Source organism: Antrostomus carolinensis, unplaced genomic scaffold (assembly GCF_000700745.2).
Source record: "Antrostomus carolinensis isolate BGI_N321 unplaced genomic scaffold, ASM70074v2 scaffold253, whole genome shotgun sequence".
NCBI lineage: Eukaryota > Metazoa > Chordata > Aves > Caprimulgiformes > Caprimulgidae > Antrostomus > Antrostomus carolinensis.
In genome coordinates, this window is record NW_010307255.1 from 60,764 (window position 1) to 81,787 (window position 21,024).

Below are 21,024 nucleotides of genomic sequence, written 5' to 3' on the forward strand. Positions count from 1 at the left end.
TAAATTCTACTTGCAATAATAACTTGTAGCACTGTTTATCCAATGTTATTAAAATCTAGAAACAATATTTAGCCTAAGCTATTGAATGTTATTTTTATTAAATATATCATTGAAAAGGGCTTTGTCCTACAACAGAAGTTTATTAAAATTGCTTCTTCTAATTTTGTACCTGTTTCTTCCATATGACAAAGCAAGAATAATAACAGCAGCAATAAATTAAAAACTGTTCTTACCATGACAACTAGGCAGTGCTCTGTTCCATCCAGGTCTTCCATCATCTCCCATGATACATGTTAATGTAGAATATCCTTGAAGAACATAACCTGCATCGCAGTAATATGTGACAGTTGACCCCAGTTTATAATCCATTCCAAGTCTTGTTCCATTCATTATATTTCCAGGATCAAAGCAAGACTCACGAAGCTTTGCTATACAGGAAACAAATGCAAACATAATTCTGAATATAATATAAAACATTACAAATATTTTCTGGAGTTCTCTGAAGGTCTTATTTGAGCACCATGTAGACATATATATATATATATTTTTTTTTTAAAGAGTCCTTCCATTCTACATCAAATGTTCTCTGTCCTTCATTTTAAAGACTGTACAAATTACTAAACCATGTCACCTATATTTTTTCTAGATAATTCCTATAGAGCTCCATTATGAGAAGTATTTTTCCAGAGCTCACTGTGGCCAGTGATATAGTTAGATTTATGGACACTGTTCCAGTAGATAAAAGACAATCTAATTTTAAAATTTGTGGTCTGAAAACTGGTAAGTGGAGGAAACGAATGTAAGTAGTTTTTTATAAAATTTTAAAGGAAAAAAGCAAACAAGACTTTTTTTCAAAATTAATAAACACCAAGTGACTATCTAGATGCATGCATATGATATATCAGTGTATTTTCATATAGCTTTTTTTTTCCTCACTGGAGGCCAAAGCATGAACATATTTCTTAAATTTATATCATTTTTTTTGTTATTTATAGCTACTTGTTTTAAAATACTGAAACTAATTTTAACATATGCATATGTTCTTTGCTTTGCTTTTCTTTTCCTTCTATAATGTGAATACTAATGTGTTTAATACCCAAGACATAACAAACTGCATAAAAATAACCATTCAAAATTTCTGATTAACAACATTACTATGCAGAAGGTGGGAAAATGTAAACATTTTTGAAATGGAAATTGCCATTAATTTTCCATTAAGGAAAAAAAAAGTAAACATATGGGGAAATTGTAGAAACTGGAATGAAGCAGATGATTTAATGGTCTACAGGATGGAGTTTGGAGTAATTTATTTTATCAAGTAGAAGACAGAAATTTCAGATTTTCCTCTTTACTATTTAAGGGTGTTGTGGAGAAGATTAATAGGGAATATACTTTCTGCAAGACCAGTGCCAACTTTGTAATACACTAAAGAAGGGGGTTTTTTACCAGACATATCTGCACCGTGGAACTTTCTGCTACAGGTAGGTACAGTTGCCAAAAGACTATATGAGCTTTGAAATTTCTGGAAGGATATTTAAGAGCTTTAAATACAAAGACACTTTATCTGATTCTGGCAGTACCTAAGCTGAAGTTTCTGAAAACTTAGAGATAATAGGGAAAAATTTTTATATATTTAATTTTTATATAGTTTAGCCACATATCAGCTATTGGTCACTACTAGAGACAAGTTAATGAACTAAGAAGATTGTTGGTTTGATCCCCAAGGCCATTTTTATGATATAGTATTTATGAGAGGAAAGAATTACATTGCAAAACCACGATAGTACATTTACATTTGAAGAGAGAAACACAGAATAATTATTTTGAAATTTCAACTTTGAAATTTCAACATCTTCTAAAATAAAGTGAAGATCTCCTTATGTGGTGAACAATTTCTTAGGATTTGCATATCTAATCTACAGAGCATACTTCTGATATGAAAAACAGTACAAAAACAAGTAATAATTACATCACATATTTATTTATTAAGAACAGCTATTTGATATATTTATTAATTTAGGTAGCTGTAGTGTGGTGCCTGTAACATCTCTCTCATGTTCTGAATGGTGAGACTTCAAAATACAGTGTGACGTTAAAAAAGAAAGGCTAAAACTTTTGTAACATTCATATTTGAAAATTTGGGTCAAAAGTTAAAAGATACAATTTACTAGAAAGTCTAAGATGTCACATAGATATTAATAATTATTATGTAAGACAACCACACTGTCACTTGAGATGTCTGGCAGTCCTTAGGGCAAATTCTTTCAAATCCAAATTCTCAAATAATAATTAAAAAAACAAACAAACAAACAAAAAACCAAAGAAACAAACAAAAAAAAACCCCCAAAAACAAAACCACCCCTCATTTAATTTAGGATTATAACTAACATTTTGACAATAGCAAGAAAACATTATTTTTTCTTCTTACTGATGTTGACATATTTGTACTGATACACAACTGATATTGTGAGATCACCATTCTTGAGTTTATGATAAGAAATCCGCGTTTCATAAATCTAGCATTATTCTTGAATAATTCTTGAATAAAGTAGAGATTAGTACTACATGAGAAATTAAAGAGAGCAGAAGATAAAGTAATCTTTTATGTCTGGTGCATAAATCAATAACTCAGGAAAGACATGATCTGTCACAGTACAAATTTTCTCTAGGCAAAAATTACAGCCCTGTAATTTTCTTTTCCTCAAAGGTACAGTCAGTTGTGACAGACTCCTGAAGTTGCTGATTAAACAGTAACAATGTCACTATAGAAATACAGTTTCTTAATAACTATTCTGAAAAATAAAGCCTGAAATACTTAGCACCTTCAAACTCCTTATGCAAATCTGAAGTAGCTGCTAAGTGAACTTGTAAAGAAAGTCAGTATAAAATGCTATAATACATGAAGAAAGAAGTCAAATGTGGCAAAAGGGTTCATGAGGTTTAGCTGAGACCCAGTGAAAAAAAAGAGCAAAGACAACAGTAATATCAAATTTATAAAATAAAATACAAGTGCTCCCAGGAGACAGGATGAAAAGTCCTTCACCATCAATGTCATATTGCTCCAGTTGAAGAACTCGAGGCATTGATGACTCCTGTAGCCCTTCCCTTTTCTTTCCCAAGAATGCTAATGTCATTAAGCTGAAAACACAGAAGCGCAGTGGCAGGCTTAGCAGAACATCAGAAAAAATGCTGGAGAGTGTATGTGCTACAATTTTAGTTGTCTTATGAAGACTTTTTCTGTAGTAGTATTTTTTAAATTATTTTCTGTAATAATTAGGCCTAAAATTATTGTTTCATTAGACAGTTAAAAATTGAATTACAGTAGAATTTTATTCTTGGCTGTGCATAGTAGGTGTAAATTCTTTTGCCCATAATAACATTTTGAAACAAGCTTCAAGAAAACCAGCAATTACTTCTCTGATAACTTAGGCATACCAGCAGATCAATTAAGGCTTCTGAAATGCAGGCTGAAAACAGGTAGTGATATGTGTTGCTGCAATGTCAAGTTCAACAAGGAAGTCTCTGTTGGCTAACATATGGTAATGATGCCAAAACCCTCTAGAAAACTAGTATCTCAATGCATGGAAAACAACATCGTAAGCCAAGAGAAGCAGGTGCTTTGTCCAGAACTTGATGACTTACTACTCCATCCCTAAGTCTCAAAGAGAACAAAACCATAACAAGCTGCTCAGAGAGAACATTACGGACTTACCTAACTACAGCAAACATCCCATAATTATTCTCCAGAGCACTTATTAGAACTAATAAGCTGCTCCTCAATTATAAAATATAAATTAAGGGAGGGAGTGAGGAAGGAAAGAACAAAACCCAATCAGAAACATGATTACACACCAGACCGCGGACATGGGTCAGTCTGATATTTGTACCTGAAAAATATGACTTGTCAATGAAGTACAACTTGAGTATTACTGCCACTTAAAATAAGATTAGCATACATGTATGACACAACTGCAGCTGCTACAATCTGTGTGAAAAAGTTAAGTACAAATCAGAACAATTTAGGTTGGAAGAGATGTAGCACAATCACCATGCAAAGCAGGGCCAATTTGATTAGTTTGCTCAGGCCTTTGTCCAGTCCAGTTGTATTTCAAAGGATTCAGATGACATGTTCTCAGGCCAACCAGTTCCAGTGTTTGACTACCCTCAGAGTAGTATTTTCTTAATATCTAATTGAAATTTCACTTGTTGCAACTTGTGCCCATTATCTCTCACCTTATTGCTATGTGCCCCTGAGAGAGTCTGGCTCTGTCTTTTCTATACACTCATTAGGCACTTGAAGCAAACCTAGTTCCCTTAGCCTCTCTTTGTACGTTATATGCTCCATCTTCTAATCATCTTGGTGACTCTCCATTGAACTGGACTTACTTCTACGTGTCAAAATTATTCCAGCATTAGTGAGCCCTTAAGTGTATTCCAGGTGTGATCTCAGAAGATCCAGAGGGAAGAATTGCTTGCCTGGACCTGCTGATTCCACTCTTGTTTCCAGTCTTCCACTCAGCCCAGAAGGCTGCTGGCCTTCTTTACCACAAGGACACAGTGTTGATTCATGGTCAATTTGTACAAAAGGCCCCCCAGATCCTTTTCTGCAGAGCTTTGCCCTATCTAGTCAGTCCCTAGCCTTTATTGTTGCGTGAGGTTATTCCATCAAATATGCAGGATTTTGCATTTGCCTTTGTCAAAGGCTCCTGTCAGCCTGATTCTCCATCCTCAGAAGATCCCTTTGAGCAGCAATGCTACCTTCCAGAGTACTGACATTTCCCCCCAAACTGATATGGTCCACCAACTTGCTCTGTCCCATCAGACAGGTCATCAATAAAGAGAATACTGCCCACATTATTAATCACAATGAATACTAGCCAAAAGTCTGAGCTCAGAAATCAATCCAATTTTCCACACATGTTATCATCCATTTATCCAGTCCATATCTCATCAAATTGGGCTCTCAGGATATTGGAGGAGAGTGTGTCAAAGGTTTTTCTGAAGTCAGGGCATTCAATATCTACTACTCTCCCCTTGCCCACATAGCCTTTCATGTGCTCATAGACAGTGATATGTGGGTTAGCCATAATTCATAGAATCATAGAATGGTTTGGGTTGGAAGGGACCTTAAACATCATCTAGTTCCAACCCCCCTGCCATCAGCAGGGACACCTTCCACTAGACCAGGTTGCTCAAAGCCTCAACCAGCCTGGCCTTAAACACTTCCAGGGAGGGGTCATCCACAACTTCCTTGGGCAACCTGTTCCAGTGTCTGACCACCCTCACAGTGAAAAATTTCTTCCTAATATCTAATCTAAACTTACTCTCTTTCAGCTTAAAGCATTTCCCCTTGTTCTATCATTAACTGCCCTTATGAAAAGTCCCTTCCTAGGTTTCTTGTAGCCCCCCTTTAGGTACTGGAAGGTCGCTATAAGATCTCCCCGGAGCCTTCTCTTTTCCAGGGTGAACAGCCCCAATGGTAATTCCCCATGGTAAATCCAAGCATGTCTTTACAGAATATTTTCATATTCATTTAGTATCAAATATTTATATTTCTTGAGCCATGTAGAGGCAGTCATGAAAGCTCCTATTGATTATGAATTTTACAACTTGTATTTTCTTGTTTACTGTGTTAAGACCTCAGATAGATGTCTGAGACAAGTAGACAGCTCTGCCATGGCCTATCCTACAAAGGTCTAGCCAAAATATTTTTTCATTCTCATTCTCTTTCAGTTTCCTAGATTCTAGCACATCATTTCATCTTACAGGATCTTAAATGCACATATGCCAACATGCCCTACTATGTAAAGAAAAAACAAAAATAAATTATATTCTGGAAAAAAAACATGTATATATGCTGTTAAGTTTTGTCACTGCATCATTATTTTTGAAATATGTAAACTCTTGTCTGATTTTTTTCTTTAGAACCATGTATTTAGTGTTATCATGTATCAGCTAAATTAAATCATACTAGAAGCTTTATCTTAAATTAGTACCCTTATATTTCGTATGTATAGATAATGCACATTGTCATACTCTTAGGCAAAACCAAAATATTACTAAGTAGAAAACTATAAGAAATTAAAACAGATTAAAATTTACACTCTCATGTGTTGAACTTTTTTAATAGAAAAGAAAAAAATATTTTATTTACCTTTGTACTCTAGGTGGAATCCAGTAAAACTAACAGACCCATCACTCCGAAAAGCCAGATGCATGGTATTTGAACTGCTTTCTATCCTCTCTGGCAGCTTGCTATCTTGAAAGCTCCCAATCAGTGGGCTATTACCATCTGGCCCATCATAGATATAAAGAAAATCATAATTTGGTTCTATACTGAAACTGTAGGACAAAAACAACAACAACAAAAAAAATAAATATTTATAAGATATAAGAGAAATATTATCGGAATATGTTTCGCCTAACATTTTCACTGTTATTAGCTTTAATAAAAGTTTACTATCACTGTTTTCATACAAGGAAAAAAAAACCTCTCCACTGTCAGAATAATGGTTTGTAGAAGTATTTTATTAGAAAGCAACAGAAATACTATATTAATCAGTTCTCTGCTTAGAAACAGTATTTTGCTGCTAGCCAGAAAAATAAAAGTAAACTTTTTAAATAGAAAAAAAAAATAATAACAATATTTCTAAAGCTTTAGATAAATAAACAACTTAGATCTACTGGAACCCTTGGCAGAAATGCTTTATGGTATAAAGCAGTCAGCTGCACAGTAGAGTACACACAGCTTCCAGTCAGGCTGAAGATTTTCAAACAGCCAGGAAATGATCTAGTAACTGTTAAGAGCAAGAATCATTTTGCCTATAATAATTTTAAATGAAAAGGTGTAGTGTTGAAACCTCATCTTTTATTTTGAATTTAATTCTAGTTAATTTTTAAAATTTATTTTTTTTTATGATTATATAACTACAGTAGTTCTTTATTTAAAAAAATATTTCCTTACAAAAGAAATGCAAAAGTCATAGAATCATAGAATGGTTTGGGTTGGAAGCGACCTTAAAGATCATCTAGTTCCAACCTCCGTGCCATCAGCAGGGACACCTTCCACTAGAACAGGTTGCTCAAAGCCTCAACCAGCCTGGCCTTAAACACTTCCAGGGAGGGGGCATCTACAACTTCTCTGGGCAACCTGTTCCAGTCTCTGACCACCCACACAGCCAAGAATAACCTGGCCCTGAACACTTTCAGGGAGGGAGCATCCACAACTTCTCTGGGCAACCTGTTCCAGTGTCTGACCACCCTCACAGTGAAGAATTTGTTCCTAATATCTAATCTAAATCTACCCTCTTCCAGTTTTAAGCCATTACCCCTTTTTCCATCACTACCTGTCCTTGTAAAAAGTCCCTCCCCAGCTTTCTTGTAGGCCCCTTTAGGTACTGGAAGGCCGCTGTAAGGTCTCCCTGGAGCCTTCTTTTCTCCAGGCTGAACAGCCCCAACTGTTTCAGTCTGTCCTCATAGAAGTGCTCCAGCCCTCTGATTATCCTCATGGCCCTCCTCTGGACTCGCACTAGTAGGTCCATGTCCTTCTTATGTTGGGGGCCCCAGAACTGGACAGAGTACTCCAGGTGGAGTCTCAAAAGAGTGGATTAGAGGGGTAGAATCACCTCCCTTGACCTGCTGGCCACGCTGGTCAAATGTCAACAGCTTCGATCTTTAAAGTGCCATAGTTTGTCTTGAGTTTAAAAGGGTTAGCTGAAGTAAGTCCCACTCAAAAGCATATTTAACAGTACTCATTGGAGTATCCAGAGTTTGGTTTATCCAGGAAAGGTCTTTTCTTACTTTAGAACAGTCTGTGTGTCATAAGTGAAACAAGTCTTGGTTAAGTATGTAATCTACTTTGAACAAGACTAAGTTTGTCAGCTTCTGTCAAGAATCATAGAAATTTTCCACATTTTAAGAACAACTTTGCACTATTTGGGATCTATAATCTGTTCATATACTATACTGAGTCACACTGTAAGATAGTTGTTCTATTCTAAGATGGAGGATCTCTTGTATCTATATAATCAATATAAAGAGCTGAATATTTGTAAATATTTGGAACTCACATTTCACCAAACCAAAAAAAAAAAAAAAAAAAAAAAAAAAAAAAGAAGTGTTACTGCACAGTAGAAAGATGCTTAGCAATTAAAGCATTCTGAAATCACCAACAAAAGAGTTAAATTGTTAGTTATGTAAATAGAATCAAGTGATTAATTTGCTTGGAAAGAATTCTTCAAAACACATACTATATCACTGAACATGGAGAACAGACAACTATATGACCTACATCACTAAAAAAGTCATCACATTATCACTGATGAGAACACTAAGACTACTATTATAAACATTCAGCATAAGAAGGATTTAAATTTGATGGGAGATTACATGTACAATTTTTAACTTTTTTGTGACACCACCATATGCCCTAGTTGGGATGCATATTTTTCACATATAATACGCATATATAACTCCATGGGTTACATACAGTGCAGACAGCAAAAGTTCCTCTGTGGATTCTATTAAGATCAATTTAATCTTGCACTGTGATAAAGGAAAATGTTAGAACAATTCCATTAAATAACAGGAAAAACAGGCCATATCCTGTTATGATACGGCCTAAAGACTACTTTTGAAATTTTACTTAAATAGCCGGTGAGTGTCTCATATAAAATATGATGTATCAATAGGCTTCAACATTAAAGACTATCCTGGGTTGGGGACAGTTCAGTGAGTTACTCCATGCTGCCTTCTCAGGAAGACGATCTTGGTAAATTGAGCACCATCCACCTCCATGTTAGTTGGTGTAAACTGAGATTGCTTTTAATTGAACAGGAGTGATGGGCTCCCAAGCTCCAACTCTATATGTATTGAACACTAATGTATTTGTTATGACTATTAACAAAGACAAGAATTACTAATCACTTTGACGGTTATATTAAGTATACATATGTTACCTTACAAAGCTCTGAACAACTGCCAATAATAAAGTTACAAAAACTACTTTAAAAATCATGAGCAAGTAGTTTACCTGATAAATGCTAATGATATAACATAATCATTATTAACAGTGATAGTCCAGTCACAGTCTCTGCTGTGGGGATAAGGATGAGGGAAGTTTGGTGAAAGAATAAAGCCTGATGAGCCAGTCAAGTTTCCTCCACAGGGAGCTGTGAATAAAAATAATTGGAATTGAGGAAAGAAGGTAAGAGCAAGAAAGAAAGTAGCAAGTACCAGCAATCTGTTCACTGACATTTAATGTCCTCCAAAAGTTAAACAAGAAACAACTGAAGTATTTACAAATCTTTAATAGAAACAAAAAATGCATTCACACTTCTTCTGAGACAAATACTAATACTACTGAAGCACTTGTTTTTGAATTCTGTGTCCTTTTATTTGCTTGCATAACATTATGTCAAGGCTTTCTTGAAAATATTGTGAACTTGAAAAATGCACTTGCTGCAGATGGAAAAAACTTCCAAGCATGTGGAGCACAGAACAAACACATTTCTCTGTGTCATTTTGAGGTCCCTAAATGTTGTATGTTTGTGGCCCAGAAATGTAAATGTATAATAAAAATGTGGCCTCACCTGTGCCGAGTACAGGGGCACTATCACTTCCCTAGTCCTGCTGGCCACGTTATTTCTGATACAAGCCAGGATGGTATTGGCCTTCTTGGCCACCTGAGCACACTGTCAGCTCATAGTCAGCCTCCTATTGTCCAACATCCCCAGGTCCTTTTCCAACAGGCAGCTTTCCAGCCATCTTTCCCAAGCCTGTAGTGTTGCATGAGGTTGTTGTGACCCAAGTGTGGGACTCGGCACTTGGTCTTGTTCAACCTCATACAATTGGCCTCAGCCTATTGATTCAGCCTGTCCAGATCCCTCTGCAGAGCCTTCCTACCCTCAAGCAGATCAATGCTCCTGCCCAACTTGGTGTCATCTGCAAACTTACGGAGGGTGCACTCGATGCTGTCGTCCAGATCATTGATAAAGATATTAAACAGAACTGGCCCCACTACTGAGCCCTGGAGAACATTACTTGTGACCGGCCGCCAACTGGATTTACCTCAATTTACCATAAATCTTTGGGCTTGGTCATCCACAAAGATTTTTACCCAGCAAAGAGTATGCACATCCAAGCCACAAGCAGCCAGTTTCTGTAGGAGAATGCTGTGGGAAACTGTGTCAAAGACTACTAAAGTTCAGGTAGACAACATCCACAGCCTTTCCTTCACCCACTAAGTGGGTCACCTTGTCATAGATGGATCTGCCTTTCATAAATCCATACTGACTGGGCCTAATCACCTGGTTGTCCTGTGTGTGCTGTGTGATGGCACTCCATATGATCTGTACAGATCAACGTGATATGTACCAATACAAATCAACTGATTAGGAAATATACACACTGTTTTCTAATGTTACAATAAATAAATCACAAGTCATTTAAGAATTCAGGTAGTGCAAGTAGGAAACTTAAGTAGATTATTGTATCCACAGTAACAATACATATGAGTATAGTCTCTCTACATTTTACATATTTTTCTTATATCAAAAGGGAGCAATGGATAGTTAAATTACCTCAAAGCCAAAAATAAAATTAGAATTTTCTATTATACTTTGGTACTGTAAGTGATAATGAATTTCAAAACCACCATTTTGTGTAAAATGCAGTTAGAGGCTGAAACACCACTTTGTTCTAGGGAAACATAAATATTACAAATCAATAGTACTAGCAAATGCATAGAATAATTTTTCCAGATATAATTTTTTATTTTTTTTTTTTGCTTCTCTTATCAATCACCAAATACAAGTTTTATCATGACAGTATTTTCTCAGAGGTTTTCAGTTGCTAGAGAAAGTTGCATTAGCTACAAGGGAACAGGCTGGAGAATTTTTATTTAGTATAAAACATTTACTTAGTTTTACAATAAGGATAATAATAATAATGCAATTTCTCTGTCTTCACGAGATTAAAATTGGTATTGTTTATAATCAGAAGCATCTTTTATTTAATATTCTTTTGTTACAAATCTGAAACAAAATAAGATGAAATTATTACAAAACAATATGCTTCCTTTAAGTGTAAAAGAGGTCACTGTAACTTTCTATCTTGCTGAACTAAAAAAGAGTGCAAAAGAGTCTTGAACCGTGATGATGTATGGAACGTAAAGGCTGCTCATCACCTGGAACTAGTACCCTTCAGTGTAACCCTGTACATTCATGCTTTTGAAGTACCTCAATGGTTAAGGCTGCACTATTTGCAGAATGAAAATGCAGAGTACCAAATAAGACATTAAGGTTATTCACTGTAACCAAACTTCACTGAAATAGCCCCTAAACTGTTATCAGTCTGATGATATTTTCTGAGGCGCCCTGAACTTATATATGATGATACAAAGATGTTAAGTCCTTGTTCCAGACTATTTCTGCCAATGTCTGCATTCCTGATATGGTCTTGATTTAGTTTAGTTCTCTGTTAAGTTCACTGACAGAACATTTGCATATTAGTAGCTTCTTTCTTATTTACTTACTTTTTTATTTACATACATTAGCAGTTACTTTTTCTGTTTACAGTGTGACTGGTTCTTTCCTTTAATCCTTTCAAAGGTCTACTCCATAATCAAAAAGACTCTTCAGGGAATAAGTGGAAAGTACACAAAGTTGGATAGCCAAAAAGTATTTTCTGTCAAGCTATACATTTAACAGTAGTAAAAAAGCCTATTAATCTTCAACTTTGTAAAATATCTTCCAAGCAGAATTTTCTTCAGATACAACAGTTTTAGATTATTTTTTAATTCATTAGATAGTAAACTGTGAAAGTCAACTTTACCTAATGAAAGATGTTATTAGATCATGTTGCCTTTTCCAATTTACTATCTTCTCTAAAGTTGTTTAAAGACTTTCTTTTTCCATGTTCTTCAATTAAATTCTTGTGTGTTTCAGATTTTCTGAATTTAATGTGTGCAATGTTAAGTGTCATAACTTTGTTTTAAACTAAGGGCAGACCAGCTCTGAAAATACAGTTTAAAGGACACCTATCTTTTGTAGTATTAGACACAATACCTAAGATTGAACAAATGTAATAGCCCACCTAGAAAGAAAGGTAAATGTCAATACACTATGAAAAACGTATTTTTAATGTATTACATAATAACTAGATGCAGGTTATGTCAACCTGTCTTTATAAATGCCTATGTAGACACAGTGGTAAGCAAGCACTATGCCAGACAGTCTGTCTGTATGATGATCTTAGCATTCATTGTTTCTATGTGAGTAAGTATAGATTGTTTGGTTTTGGGGGTTTTTTTGTGGGGGAGTTTTTGTTTGGTTTTGGTTTGTTTGGTTGTTTGGGTTTTTTTTTAATCTAAAAGCAATTTAATTATTCTAGAAGGCAACAAAGCACTATTCCAGAACTGTATGGGTTCATTTATTTATTTATTCACTGAATTATATTTTAACAAAAGAAACAGAATGAATGGTTTCTTTTTTCGTTTTACTTTTTTTTTTTTTTTTTTTTTTTTTTTTAATAGGAGATATTACATAGAGAATCAGAGAGTCATAAAATCATGAATTACTTGGGTTGGAAGGGACCTTTAAAGGTCATCGAGTACAACTCCCCTGCAGTGAGCAGGGATATCGTCAACTAGATCAGGTTGCTCAGAGCCCTGTTCAGCCTGACCTTGATTGTTTCTAGGCACTGGACATCTAAAACATCTCTGGACAACCTGTTGCAATGCTTCACCACACTCATCATAAAAAATGTCTTCCTTCTATCTAGTCTGAATATATATTTAAATAAGTGTAATTAAATATGAAATAAGTGTTGAAATTTTCCTTTGCATTAGTGTCATATAGATCTCATTTTGAGGAAAGCATCATTGGAATTCACTGTTTCCAAAAACCTTTTCCATAGATATAAAAATGGAAATCAAGACCTTGCTTAAAACAAAACAATAGAAACAAACAAAACCCAGGCCCTTTTTTTTTTTTAAAGACCTAAAATTTCTGAAAAAAGTCTGAAACTTCTGCAAGACAGTCCTTACTTCAAATAAATGCATAGTAAAACTGAATCTTAAAATGACATTTTGTATGTCAGTAATTTAATGTTACCCCTGAGCAAACTAAGCGAATACAATCACTTAAGATTTTGTTATCTAAACAAGATTGGATCTGGGAATTCTTTGGAATGGAAAACACCTCAATATTTTGAGCACTATAGGCATAAGGCAAAGGACGGTCTTCTGGTAGAGACATATTCTCACATTTATACTTTGTCAGAATACCTTCAGTGTAGAAGAATCTTTAATTTTCATCATTCATTCAACTAGTTGAATCAATATTTAGCTCTTTGTAATTTTCCCATTGTTATTACCTTTAAAATGAAGATATTCTTAAAAGTGTGTTACAAGCAAGACTGAAGGAATCTAAACAGCCAAGCCAGTCCCACGGGTAAGAACAATTAACAAGTACATTTACCTAGTTTTGAGCATTAATAATTAGGAAGTTCAAGAAGATACTTTGAAGTGTAAAGAACTAACAAAATAAATCTAGAACATGCCACAACAATACACCTTAGGAATTATCCCTGACTCTCATTTTCCATCAAAATTATGTTTATTTTTTCTAAGACTTTGATAAACCATGATGATGTTGAAGTTATGTGAAGAGTAAGCCTTGTACAGTTTTGGTTTACAGGCTTGGAAACAATGTAAGTGAACATATTACAAGTTTGGAAAAAATTTTATGAACTTCAGAGTGAACTGAACGACAACAGTTTTGAAATCCTTGGGCTCCAAGCCAAGGTTTGCACACTCTACTTCAGTCTATTAGCAGCTCATATTCCCAAAAAAATGTTTCATTATAGGAAATCAATATAAAACAACTTCATGCCTGATATTTGGCCAATAAATCATCATAATAAGCATTTTTGCTACTCTATGTACAGCAAGTGTTTGTGCATAAAGTATGGAAATTACAAGTATTAGGTAAATGGATACATGTAGTTAAGAAAACAAGCGCATGTATATTTACACACATACTAAGGACATTTAATCTATGTAATAATATCATCAACTCAATATCATCAGGTTTTAGAAGTGATAGTTTAGATATTTTCTAGATCAATAATAATAGTGATTAGGATTGCCTCTGAAAAGATTACTGGAAGGCTACTATCTACTTGAGATTTTGTAATTTCTTAGTACTTTCCATCATGATTCAGTTAACCGAGTTAAATGTTTTCAAAACCAATTTAATATGAGCTATGTTAATCAGAAGAGCATGAGAGACTGAGACAATATTTCCAGAAAAAAAATGTATGTTATATTTTTTACTAATGATAATTTTGTTCTTTCTAAAATAATGAAGACTGCCAGAGAAATTAGGCTACCATCTTCTCATTCTTTCCTGTTGCATCCTGCTTTAGCCCCTGCATAATTTTATCTGATCTATAAATTTACTAGGTCATCTCTGTGATATTTTGTAAATAGAGGCATATGAACTTTAACCAAATCCTCCACAGTTATCACCATTGTTAAATTTTAAGGCAAAACTAATAGTGCCATTGACACTGACTTTCTTGATTTCTCTATCAAAAATCATAAAATCATAAATGATATGGCCTTGAGAGGGAAAGGATAAGAACTATTATACTAACAACTATAGAGGAAAGATTTTGGTAATATCCATTGGAACTTTATACTGCATAATTTATCAGACGTGCAGTACCTGTATGCATTTGTTCTTCAGAGAAGGTTCCTAGAGCAGTGTGATTCATTACACCAGAATTTCATAATTTAGGAAAGCATTATTTGATTTTTTTTTTTTTTCTGCATACCTATACAGACTGGTGGGTTGGGCTGCCAGAAGTACCGATTTTCTACTTGAATGCAGGTTATTCTCTCATCGCCTTGCAGTTCATAGCCAGGGTCACACTGAAAAATGACAGTGTCTCCAGGTTCTCTTCCATCTCCATTTCTTGTTCCATTCATGGGGACGCCAGGGTCACGGCAGGCAGTAGCTACAGAACCTAGCAGAGAAGGTAAAAAACAATTTATTTTTTTTTTTAAAGTTAGCTTTTCAATCAATTTTTGCCCCATTACATTTTTCTAATCAGGAAGCTCTGCAAATACAAAATTTTCCTACTAGGTTCTAAAATTTTGATAAATCATCGAACAATCTGCTGCTTTTATAGGATTATTTTTTGCCACCTGCTTTAATTATTCAAAGAGTCTAATTTTTTTTTTTTTCTTTTTTTTGACAAAAATCTGTGGAACATTGCAATATGCAATAAGGAAAGTAGGAGATATTCTAGTACCCTAGACACTCAGCACTTCTAACTTAGAGGAATTTTTAATACAAATAATGGAAAGAATGGATTAAGAGCCTCAGGCTGTCCAATAAGCTATGTTTGTATACATCTTCAATGCTCCACAATTCTATAGTTCTTAAACATATGTACGGTGTAACATTTAGTAGCAAATTTGGAAGTGAATTTCACTGATCACTCATACCTATACCCTTGCACATGACATATCTACCATGCTAGGCTTTTGTAATAATACTAAAGAAATCACCTACACAAAAAAATACACATGGATTTAGTCTGAAAGAATATACAGCTACGTATAATGCATAAATACAGATATTAAATACTAAGATATAAATATATAGATATAAATAGTAAAGATATAGCTATAAATGCAAGAGAAAAAGATACTGGAGCTAGATCACACAGGAGTGAAACTTCATCAAATATGAAAAGGTTCATAATGTTAACACAGGTCAGAAGTAAAAAAGAAATTCTTAAGATAAACTTAGACTGAAGCAACTAGTAAAATCAGTCATATATTAATCTGCATTCCTCCCTGTTGAGAACAGAGAACCTATTGTATCTTTTGATTAGTGTTGGCCAGTCAGAGCAGATCATGTAGGAGAGACACTGTGTTCTGTCCATCTAAATACTATTTGCCTCAAATCTTGCCCTGGCCATAAACAATGGCCTTATGTAAAACATGCTGAAATCGATTCTAGAAGAATGGGGGCTGATACTTACACAAAATTTGTAATCAGTCTTGAAGTGCCCAAGAGATAAAATGGTTGCTATAAAATTTGCTATTAGCTGTATATCACAGTGTTCTTACTAGATTGTATAATTCTGGAAAATAATTGTATATGGCTGAAAAATAAGATAAAGGGCTACCCAGGTCTACCTGGAATTCCTGATACAATTTAGTAATAATGATGGAAATTAACTTATAATATAGGATATATATGCCAAACTGATAAGCTTTTCCTTATTTGCCATATGTAATAGCCTTCTTGCATACTTGCATGTTTGTTCAACCTACTTCTTTCTCTTTTGGCTCTGAATCCCAAGAGGTGAAACATGGAATGTATAAGGGGAATATGAAATGGATAGAAAACAGGATGGTCTGCCAGGCTCAAAGAGTGCCCACAATCCAAAACCCAGGCAGGAGCTGGTTATCAGCAATGTCCCTCCAGGGTGGATGTTGACTTCAATATTGTGCAACACCTTCATTAAAGATGGGGACAATGGGACCAAGGAAACTTGGCAAGTTTACAAACACTAGAGGATCAGTTGATAGGCTCTAGTGCAATGATGCTATTTAGGGAGATCTCAGTAGGCTGGAGAAAAGGCCTGAAAGAAACTTCATTAAGTTCGAGAAAGGAAATGCAAAACCTTAAATCTGGGACAAATCAATCCCAAGAAAAAAAAAGTGCTGGAAAGTGGCTTTGCAGAAAAGGAATAGAGAAGATAAAAAATTATTCTTGGAAGTGTGCAGCAAGAGCACAAAGCATTCAGAAGTTGCAACAAGTAAAATTCCAACTGCACAAAAGAAAAAACTGGTTCACTACAAGGGTGGTCAAACACCAGAAAAAATTTTCCAGAAGGCTGTGTTATCTTCAACCTTGGAGATATTCAAAGCCCTAAGCAGACTGACCTGTTTGACTCTTCTGCAACCAGGGAGTTGGACTAGAGGTCTCCAGAGCTCCTTTCCAACCTAAACTATTCTATGACTATTTTTCAACTTTGCAAGTTTGTGTTAAAAATACACAGTCTTCATTTAAAAATAAAGCATTGCTTTAAGACTGAATTTTGCATTACAGCACTAGAATACAAAAGACAGGTTCTCTGCTCCCACAGTGAAAGCAGATAACTCGCTACTAAGTCTGGATTTTAGGATTTAAGTACTCAGTCTCTAGAAGTCCAATTCTCATTTTTCAGAGTTTGTTCAGCAATTTGCAAAGAGAGTTTGTTCAGCAATTTTCAATTAAGAGTATCAATTCTAATTGAAGGATTTATGAAACAATGTGACAGACACGGTGAGCTACTCTTTTAGAACCAACCATGAATATCATACAGAAATTCTGAACAGGCTGATAAAAAAATAAATTAATGTATTCTCAATTAATAAAATGTAAGAAAGGGAAAGAACCCAGCATGCCATTAAAAACACTAGGATTCATGAAATTATATATTTATTTTTACTTTCTCATAAATAAATAACCATTTTGGTTTGATTTGTCTAAAATCTGTGGGAAATTTTTCTTCTATGTTCTCTGTTAAACTGCTACTTTAATGAGGCTTCTTAAGAGAGGAAAACCTCTATAATACTGTTACTACATGATATTTATTTATTCAGACAGTTGTGTGACATTAGCTTCAATTCCATCATTAGGATAATGAGAGTGATAATGATGACAAAGTTACTAACTTAGAATAGTTAGCATAATTTGTCCCATGGTCTTTGGGAATGTGATTGGGTAAATATAGGTAAAAAACTTGGATAAATATGCATAATTGACAAGTCAAATATAGGTAAGTTTTTGACCTATTTCTTGCTCTAAATTCTTAATTTATGTCTATATTAAAATCTCCAATATATTGTTGCTGTTGTTGAGAGCAAGCACTCTAATTTGTTTTGTATATCTCACCTCCATTTCAAAATATACACATACCTCTACAGACCATTTCAACAAATGTAACTAACAGATTTAGATCCAAAATTTCCACTATAATTTTAATTTGATTGTCATTTCAAATGGTGGTAGAGGCTTATATATAAATAAAGTGTGGTAGAGGTTTATTTGTTTGTTTGTTTATTTATTTTCCTTTGCTGTTCCCGTATTTTGTTGTGAAAACAACTGAGCATTACAGAATTCTTAAAAAAGACCATTTCCATTTTATTTTTTTTCCTTCTAATTCATTTTAAAAAGAATACACTAGAAGAAGGTATCCAAACACAGTTCCTCACTTATAGTGAGATTAAAGCATTGTAAATTATTCTTTTATACTCTTTCTGAAAACCACATATATGTCTTTGTAAGCATGTATCTAAATTCAACTTGCTTAATTAGGAGTGGGACTCATTTAACTCACTTCTGGCCATGTGAATGTTAGGTGTCTTACCGATAGGCTTGTTTCCCAGATTCCCTCTACAGTTAATATCAAAAGGGAGAAACAACTACCTCTGTTTTAGACGTTTAACATTCTCATGTGACAAAATGGAAGGAAACATTTTCCTGATACATCAAATTTTTTTCCACTGAGATAAAAATCCTGTATGAATAATTTATATTAGACATGTAACCTCTAGCTTAAGAATAAATTTGTTATAATAAATTTTATTTTGCCTTACTTGACATCATATATTTGCCTCAAAAGGGAGATGGATTTTTTTTTATTTTTTTTTTATAAATCAAATTGTCGCAGTAAGAATCCTCAAATAGAGAAATATTTTTTTTTTGAGGCAAGGTTAAAAAATAATGATGTAAGAAGGAAACATCTCAGTACTGTATATAATTATAGAACCAATGCATTTCTTGAGAGCTAATAACATGTTAACTGTATATTTAAATGGAATTTCTTAATCACAGCTTCTGTAATGTCTGCTCTACTCCTCAGTTTTTGTTTCACGTGCCTGACTCTAGCCCATCATTACTACTGTTAAAAACTGTGTTTCTTTGATTTCAGAGAGGATCTCCATAATAACTGTCTTGATAGGGTGTGCTCTGTACTGCATTCTCAATTCTGTTTGCCTCTTTATTCTGTTTATTTTTGAATATTCCTTTTCAATATCTACCTTCAGCCTATTTTTTTGTCTCTCTTTGAAGTATCTATACTGTTTTACTTATGAAGTGTATATTCTGAGTTTTTTTCCTATTATATATTCAGGGACCTCAATCACTACCTTCATCATTCCCCATGAAAATTTGTGGAGCAAACAAAAAGCTCAGGAATTATTAAGTCCCTTATAACTTTTCTATCATACCTGCAGTGCTGTCTTGAGAGCTTTCTGCAAAATAAATGGAGCAGTCTAACACAATTCCCCATAAATTCATGTATAGGCTCTAAAGTTCTTTGTGACATATTAAAATGGATAGATAAGGTAAGAAAAGAATACATCAACTTTAGAGTTAAGAAAATACTTACCTTATGGTCACATTGTCTGAAATAACTAGTGAGGTATGACTTGTAAATGTAATTGATTAAACTGCTATAAACTACATTATAAATGGGAAAAAGACAAACTCCAGAAAGTGTCTATTACCTAGTATGCACAGCATGGCAGGTAGAAGAATGACTGCATGTAGCATAAACAAGTGTGTGATCATCTGAGAACTTTTTTTTTTCCTAATGAAGACAGAAAAATTCAGAAACCTATTTTATTCTTTCTCTGGGCAGTGCTAGTTCGGAAAAATTACATTGCAATCAGTCAAATGGTTAGAGCTAGATTAAGAGCTCGGAGAGACAGTTTTTGACCAAGAATTCCAGCTTAAGGATGGGAATGAATGGGACTCAATGCTCAAACTGTTAAACAGGTGAGAGATTAGTGGATGGATTATCAGGGGTTAATGGTGGATGGGAAGCTCAACATGAGCTGCCAATGTGCGCTTGCAGCCCAGAAGGCCAACTGTATCGTGGGCTGCATCAAGAAAAGTGTGGCCAGCAGGTCAAGGGAGGTGTTTCTGTTCCTCTACTCTGCTTTCATGAGACTCCACCTGGAGTACTGCATTCAGTTCTTGGGTCCCCAACATAAGAAGGACATGGACCTACTGGAGCAAGTCCAGAGAAGGGCCATGAGGATGATCTGAGGGCTGGAGCACCTCTCCTAGGAGGACAGGCTGAGACAGTTGGGGCTGTTTAGCCTGGAAAAGAGAAGGATTGGGGGAGACCTTATAGCAGCCTTCCAGTACCTGAAGGGGCCTACAAGAAAGCTGGGGAGGGACTTTTTACAAGGACAGGTAGTGATAGAACAAGGGGTAATGGCTTCAAACTGGAAGAGGGTAGGTTTAGATTAGATATTAGGAAGAAATTCTTCACTGTGAGGGTGGTCGGACACTGGAACAGGTTGCCCAGAGAAGTTGTAGATGCCCCCTCCCCAGAAGTGTTCAAGGCCAGGTAGGATGAGCAATCTGATCTAGTGGAAGGTGTCCCTGCTGATGGCAGGGGGTTGGAACTAAGTGATCTTTAAGGTCCTTTCCAACCCATACCATTCTATGATTCTATGATTCTCCAACACACAGAGCTTGTATGTCTTTCTACATGGTCAGGGTGGCAGAAAGTGTTTCAACTTCAGCATTTCACATTTTAGAGCTGAGTGTGTTTATGAAATAAAACTCCAAATGGAGTTTTGTTTTACATTGAGGCATGGTTTTGGAGCACATAAATTGATTCCTTTTGGATGAAACTAAACTGGAAGATACATTTCTGAACTACAGTAGAACAACTCTGACCTAAGAGTATCTCTGAATGTGAACAGTGCTGCCAGTACTGTTTCAGTACCAGCTGTTTCAATCTATATATCAGCTCCTCTTAGTCTATGTTACTTGCTAATATAGAAATGGCTGAAGAACCCAGAAATGAAATTTAGTATCTCAGATATCCATACAAAATATTCTCTAAAGTAGGCTTTAAATACGAGACGAACAATTCAGAAAACATATTCCAATGCACAGGCACAAGCAATTCTTACCCTGGAGAGTTAGTTATCCCATT

At 34.9% G+C, this 21,024-nt stretch overlaps 1 protein-coding gene across 1 annotated transcript in view; it reads right to left on the bottom strand.

Annotated features, from left to right (window-relative positions):
• Nucleotides 1–21,024, bottom strand: part of LOC104522944 (CUB and sushi domain-containing protein 3) — a gene marked incomplete at its 3' end in the record, with an annotated part of 213,163 nt that overhangs the window by 60,565 nt on the left and 131,574 nt on the right. Inside the window, exons 18-21 of the mRNA XM_010165366.2 lie at nucleotides 14,839–15,030; nucleotides 9,032–9,170; nucleotides 6,155–6,342; nucleotides 234–428 (exon numbers count right to left, since the gene is read on the bottom strand). Of these exons, the coding sequence (XP_010163668.2) occupies nucleotides 234–428; nucleotides 6,155–6,342; nucleotides 9,032–9,170; nucleotides 14,839–15,030 (714 nt within the window). The remainder of the gene's footprint in view (nucleotides 1–233; nucleotides 429–6,154; nucleotides 6,343–9,031; nucleotides 9,171–14,838; nucleotides 15,031–21,024) is intronic.